Source organism: Anneissia japonica, unplaced genomic scaffold (genome assembly GCF_011630105.1).
Source record: "Anneissia japonica isolate Jap-2015-1 unplaced genomic scaffold, ASM1163010v1 scaffold24_len2511860_cov200, whole genome shotgun sequence".
Classification (NCBI taxonomy): domain Eukaryota; kingdom Metazoa; phylum Echinodermata; class Crinoidea; order Comatulida; family Comatulidae; genus Anneissia; species Anneissia japonica.
In genome coordinates this window covers 2,370,619-2,377,931 of record NW_022730786.1, presented here as the reverse complement: position 1 = coordinate 2,377,931, position 7,313 = coordinate 2,370,619, and the positions used below count along the sequence as shown (strand labels likewise).

Below are 7,313 nucleotides of genomic sequence, written 5' to 3'. Positions count from 1 at the left end.
AGATGCCGCTTGGACACAAATTCAACATTTTATTGCATTACAGGCTGTTTCATGAGGTAGCCTACTTCCTCATTTGTCAGGTGCTAGAGTTTGAATGTGCTAGGAGATAGTTTTCTCTATTCAACGTGCTAATTATTACATTTAGGCGACGCTTGTTGTAGACTGGCATAGTGTTTTCGGAAATAAATACCATTTTATACACATGCGCAGATCGATTCGCAAGCAGCGAGTCATCGCCAGCAGCAGCGAGTCGCCAGCAGAGAGATGTCACTGCAGCAAAACACTATTGTACACGGTACCAACGCTGTTCTAATATAGACAATGGGTCGTGCTCACATTATTTGTTATATTTTTATTATTCATTATTTTCACTTGACTCGCATAAATAATTTTGTTCGAAGAACATTTTATGTAGTTGTACTTCGCAGCACTTCACTTGCAATTTGCAATTTCTAGTATAATTTGTAAAGTAGGCCATAATAGTTTTTGTAGCTGTAGGTCGTCTCATTTGTTTTCACAGATATAAATCAGCAGCGATCGCTTAGCGATGTTTGCAACGTCATTCAAAATAGTGGTGTCAAATTAATGTGATCGCTACATTTTGAGGAATTTTTCATTCTGATGGGTCATAATAAACATATTTTCGATGATTTAGATTACATTATTCACACATCATTTGATAATTTTTTGTATATGCATTAATCTGATCTGATTGAATTAATATTAGCCACAACATCTTAGATTTTGAAGTTTTCATGGGTGGCTCTTATGCTAGCGGCTGTTCCAGCCATAATAAGGGTCTCCCATCCATTCTCTTTTTTCAGTTTGTGATACTGTTACATTTTTCTGTTTTTTGCTTTTATTATTTTGGATCAAAATAAACACGTAGTCTGAGGCTGTGTATGAACATTTATAGAGGGAGTAAATAAATCGTAAAAACAATAAATAATCAATTAAAATGAACAAGTATATTCTATTGTGCTTCGACTTCCTCCAAAAATCAGGGGAGGCGCAAGGTGGTGGCGGGGAACTCTACACCCCACAGCCCCTCCCTACCACCAGACCACGCGCCACCCCTGCTAATAAGTAGAACCGTCCAGTGTGACCACTGCTTGGGTATTTACCCAAGATCTTGGGTATTTTGACTTGGTCTTGGGTTCTTGGGTATTCCGTTCAAATCCTTGGGTATTTTATTTTTACTAAGAAAATTAAATATTTTTGTCATAGAGGAAGAATTAAGAAGTAACAAAGTATTATGTCAGTCCATTCATGGAGGAAATATTCTTAATATATTTCCTCCATGGTCCATTCAAGTAAGCAAATCTCAACGAAGTGCACATAGCATTGTTAATTGACTGTTAATTGCTATAAACATGGGTTCAGAATTGTTTATTTGTGATTTGCGTTGCCATTGATCTTACCTAATTAATGCATTACATAATAAAACTTGATCACTGATCTACTGATAATACTGGCCGACTGAGGGCGTATTTTTCTATCTGTATTATCACCTCATGAATATTAATTTTAATAATTAAAGCCCCATTCCCGGCAAAATTTCACTAAAAATTGACTTTTTTAGAAAATATACATTTGCATTACTCCAATTATTATAAATCATGGAAAAATATTGGCATGAATTTTAGTTTTACGCAAAAGAATAAAAAAAATGAGAAATACAGACTATTTCTCATAAAATATTACCATTTCTCGACGAATTCATCGTTACTAGGCAAATTCAGAGGTTGTAGATCGCATCCACTGGAATACTCTCGCTTTTATGTATACTTTATAGTCAATGAAGTGCGCCCTCTCTAGTGAGATTACTTTTTTTCCTTCGCATCTCGCACAATGCGTTCGTTCGGTTAGGTTGAGATATGTTTGTTTAAGTGTCCAAATCTCAGTCAGAATCAGTTTTTTAACAAATTTGAAATAATTCCTATGAAATATTATATTCACAAGTGTCAATACTAGCAACGGAAAATATCATGTCGGCCGTTTTTATGTGTGATAACAGAACCTAAATCGAGGTAAGGCTAGGCCTAGCAGCGTTGGTTAGGCTAATGTTTTCGGCGCCTACGATATTTCTTCTCACGACCTGTCGCAAAATCAAACACGAAAATTCATCCGCATTTATTTTTTGTGTGGAACACAAAAAATCAAATTTCAGTCTTATTTTACATCTTTTTCATTCTTAGGAATGTCTAAATTCAGTTAAACTAGCAATTCCGTATTATATTTATAAATCTTTATAACATTATACAAAAATTAGATTTTTTTAAAAAATTGAAATTTTGCCGGGAATGGGGCTTTAACACAAACAATTACAATAAAAAATGGTTTATAAATTGAACCAGGGAGTTGTTATTTAGAACAACTCCCTGGTTGAACTAAAAGGGAAACTATACATGGGGTTTTTTTCAAATTTTAATGCATTTTCAGGAAGCTTGGGTAATTTTGGGCAATTTTTGCTGAATCTTGGGGAATTTCGTTCCAGTCATTGGTATATCAAAGATACTAGAAATACAAGAAAGAGTTCTCGCGGAAGTCGTGCCCAACGTAGGCGGCGCCCTTCTTTTTAACCATGCAAGTTTCCTATACTTCGTGCCCAACGTACAGGGCGCCCTTCTGTTGCTAAGTATATCCAGACGTGAGTGGTCGACGTCACGCTGTTTGTTTGAATCAAAGATACTAGAAATACAAGATAGAGTTCTCCACACAAAAAAAGTGTTCCACCGTGTTCCACCGAATTGCATGGTGGGAATACGAAAAATGGGACGCCCCCTACAGTTTGTGATTTGCGTTGCCATTGATCTTACCTAATTAATGCATTACATACTAAAATTTGATCACTGATCTACTGATAACACTGGCCGACTGAGGGCGTATTTTTCTATCCGTATAACCTCATGAATATTAATTTTAATAATTAACACAAACAATTACAATAAAAAAAATGGGTTATAAATTGAACTAAAAGAGAAACTATACATGCGAAAAACACGTTGTTTTTTGTTTTTTTTTTTCAAATTTTAATGCATTTTCAGGAAGCTTGAGTAATTTTGGGCAATTTTTGCTGAATCTTGGGGAATTTCGTTCCAGTCATTGGTATATCAAAGATACTAGAAATACAAGATAGAGTTCTCGCGGAAGTCGTGCCCAACGTAGGCGGCGCCCTTCTTTTTAACCATGCAAGTTTCCTATACTTCGTGCCCAACGTACAGGGCGCCCTTCTGTTGCTAAGTATATCCAGACGTGAGTGGTCGACGTCACGCTGTTTGTTTGAATGGAATTTCCATCCAACCTATTTTTATATCTGCTTTACGTTTAAAATCCCGTTTAAAACTGAGTCATTTCAGATATGTCTTGGCGGTACTATTAATAGTATTATTGGCCTAAGCCTATTTCTACCTACATCATAGGACGAGCATATTCGTGATTTAATATTGGTATAGCCTATAGGCCTAGTCCCAGGAGGCATTCGGAGAGCATAGAGGAAGCCTAATTGTTGAGGCAGGGAGTTGTTGAGGCTGGTCTCCCTGGCCTGATTGAGGTAAGATAGTAGAATAATAAAGCTAGGCCCAGGCCTAGGGAATACAGGTCATTTCGGTCGCGCTTCATTTCGGTGGCGGTTTGTTTTCAACAAATACATGGAGCGCCAATGGAGTTGCGAAAACGCTCAATTTAATATACGCCGTGGCTAGAGATACGGTACCGTATTTCTACTTCGTTTTGCTAAAGGTACGGTAAATGGCATTACGTCACCATCACCCAATGAAATGCCAGAATGTGCGTGACGTCATTTTTTGAAGACTGGCATTGCATATCACCCGCAATGAGCATTGTACAGTACTGGGAAATTAGAACATCAAAAGTACAATATTGTTTGACTTTACTGTCATCCTTAAATAGGCGTATTGTTCCACTTTATAGTAAAAGTAGACCTGTATGAATTCTCTTGTTTACAGTATATTCATTTTTTTTATTGCAAGTGTTTTCATATAAATAGATTACCAAAGACTAGCAGTAGTGTGTGTATACATACATGTGCCTTGGCCCAAGTCCTGAGGATGATGCCTTGCTTGATAAGGCTATATAATGACATGACTTTTATTATTGAGTGGTACGCCTATTTTTCTATTACAGTATTAAGGTCTGCATCCAAATTATTGGAAAAATTTGACTCAATTGTAATAATCACAAAGGGGAAAATTATTCTCTCGATCTAGGCCTAGATTCTGTACCATAACAGTGACGAAGTCTAGCCTTACGAAAAGTTTTGTGCATTCAAATTGTATGAATATTTTGGTGGGATTGTAAAGCTTGGTATTATTTCGAACTTCTTGGAATAAAACTTGGGATGTAGGGATTATGAAGTTCAGACGGTATGATGACGGAGGAACTAGGCTAAGTTTATGACTGATATAGGCCTATGCCACTTAGATCAATGTCACCAGAGCAGCTGCCGTGAAAAGCAGAATCCAAGCAAGGCAGAGCAGGCTTGCTTAGATTTTTCGCCAAGCGAAGAATTTAAGTAAGGCCTAGAGGCATGCCAAGAGTTTGGTGGAATCAGTCCTTGTTTGATAATGGTTATACATAGGCCTAGCTAAATGAAACTCTTTACTAAATGGAACCATAAGCCTATTTATCGATAACAGTACTAAGTCAAACAATATTGTACTTTTTGGTGTTCTAGTTTCCCAGAACTGTACATCATTCTCGTTTCACCGCTCATCGCGGGTGATCTGCAATCAGCGTGACCACTCACAATTTTTGACAAATCCAATGACTGGGTCGAAATTACCCAAGATTCAGCAAAAATTCCACAAAATTACCCAAGCTTCCTGAAAATGCATTAAAATTTGAAAAAAAAACGTGTTTTTCGCATATATAGTTTCCCTTTTAGTTCAATTTATAAACCATTTTTATTGTAATTGTTTGTGTTAATTATTAAAATTAATATTCATGAGGGGATAATACAGATAGAAAAATACGCTCTCAGTCGGCCAGTGTTATCAGTAGATCAGTGATCAATTTTATTATGTAATGCATTAATTAAGTAAGATCAATGGCAACGCAAATCACAATTAAACAATTCTGAACCCATGTTTATAGCAATTAACAGTCAATTAACAATGTTATGTGCACTTCGTTGAGATGCTTACTTGAATGGACTGACATATACTTTGTTACTTCTTAATTCTTCCTCTATGACAAAAATATTTAATTTTCATAGTAAAAATAAAAATACCCAAGGATTTCAACGGAATACCCAAGAACCCAAGACCAAGTCAAAATACCCAAGATTATTATGCTTGAATCAAATAATGCATGGAATAAGGCCTATAGTCAATAGATTAGTTTCGCATACATTCTTTTTTCTTGTCTGTTACATTTCCATTTACCATAAATGTTCTGATCATGTTTATAATAATATTGATCATGTTTATAATAATATTGTAAAGGAAATATGTATTTTCATATTTATATTTTCCATACACTTTAAAATTATCAATAAATTTATAATTGCATGCTGTACAAATTAAAAGCCGTTTCATGCTTTTTTTATATTCATAAGCCTAGGAGGTCTAGGCCCTAAGCCTAGCTGGCCGCCCTAGGACTAGGTCTAGCCTAGGCCTAGTAGGATAGGTAAGCTAGGGCCTAGGCCTTAGTTCTTTAAATAATGCACTTGTATGGAAGAATGCTGGTTTAAGATTTTTTTTTTTTCTTTTCTGCTCAGACATTAAACGCTCTTTTTTTTTATCTCATTACATTAACTAAATTTTTCTTCAAAGTTTAGGAATAATATAAAAGAGCGAGATAGCGTTTCTTTCTACGCCTAGTGTTTATTGCACATTTTTCATGTGTCGATACCAGAGTCCGTTTTAATGTCGCAATTCACTGGCACAAAAAGTTTTATGCAGTCCTCCCAAATAGTGCAAATAATCATAATTTTTGCTCATACTGTAGTCATAAGCATTCGCAGTAAAGAACTTTGTAGTTAATTAATAAACTGCCCATGCGTGAAAAAAAAAAACCCATTTTGGGCGAATTCGCCTAGGGCTAGTGGAGAAGAATGACGGCCGTACCAGTACAAGGGCACATTAGCGCCGGCACGTAAACCATAAGGAAGGAAAACAATACACTATTTATTTCGAAACTAGAGAGCACTTGGAGAGTGCATTCCTCCGTCCACACCATAGTTCCCTCAGTATAAATTTTCCACGCATAGAGGCCTATTGTCCCCATGAAAAAAATAGAGACTATGGGATTTCAACCTGGGGCCGGTAGTGTGAAAAACACTACACCAAACTGTTTTCACATATCATTTGGGAATTAATGGTCATATGTGTGTTTACACTTTATCGGCGAGACTGTATAAGCACACACACACTTCCATACGGCAAACTTTATTTTTTTGTTGATTTTGACCTTTGAATCTTCAAAATTCAATTCTGTTCATGGAACACTGTGACCAAGTTTGACAAGTTTGTGATGAAAACTACTGTATCTGTATAATTTTTCATAGTAGTACTGTACTTGGCAGGCATAGGCTTATGCCTACACCAGCGGCTTATGCCTACACCAGAGGAACTTTTGGGCCACACCTCCCGCAAATCCCCAGCCCACGCCCCTGGTCTACTGTATGTATATTGATTTTATTTTTGGGTTTTTTTTTTAATTTGTGTATTTTTATTACTTTTTTTCCCCTTTTTAATCTTATAATTTTAAATTCTTTTTTTTTCTTTTTGCAATAATGATTAAGTCTCATTTTTTTATTTCTTCTGTTTTTCTTTCTTATATATATTATATCTTCTATTTTAAATTGCTGTTTCTCTAAGGATGGATTAACTAGCATGTGAGCTACAGTGATTTTAATTGCGTTTGTTAATCCTTGCCTCCTTAGATTTTCAGTTTTATTCTGTATTGTGAATTTTAATTTTACTGTATGTGCAAATTGTAATGTGATTTTTATAAAAGGCTAAATAAAAATTAATGAATGACTCGGAGAGCTTCCCCAACCCCACCCACATTTGGTGAATTACATTGCCAAGGAAAAAATATCACAAGCAGTTGTGCATCATCAAATAATCTGTTTTAGAACATAGAAAACTCTTAACGCTAAGATTATGTTTTAATTCTAAAACTTTTCTGTCTCTTTTTTTTGTTATAGATAATAAAGGCTCATTTGGGTGAAATCAAAGGTTGATGTTAATCAGAGTATTTCAAAATGAAGAATAAAATCAATAAAACAGGAAACTGGACGATATTCCTAATCGGTTTTATTTTAACATTTGTCAAAGGAAATGTGA

The 7,313-nt window shown here is 35.5% G+C and overlaps 1 protein-coding gene across 1 annotated transcript in view; it reads left to right on the top strand.

Annotated features, from left to right (window-relative positions):
* The first annotated feature begins 3,255 nt into the window (after positions 1–3,255).
* The window catches only part of LOC117115016, a 6,597-nt gene continuing 2,539 nt past the window's right edge, over positions 3,256–7,313 (top strand). Inside the window, exons 1-2 of the mRNA XM_033258648.1 lie at positions 3,256–3,553; positions 7,175–7,313. The exon at positions 7,175–7,313 is cut by the window's right edge and continues 2,539 nt beyond it. Coding sequence (XP_033114539.1) covers positions 7,232–7,313 — 82 coding nt within the window. The 5' untranslated portion in view covers positions 3,256–3,553; positions 7,175–7,231. The remainder of the gene's footprint in view (positions 3,554–7,174) is intronic.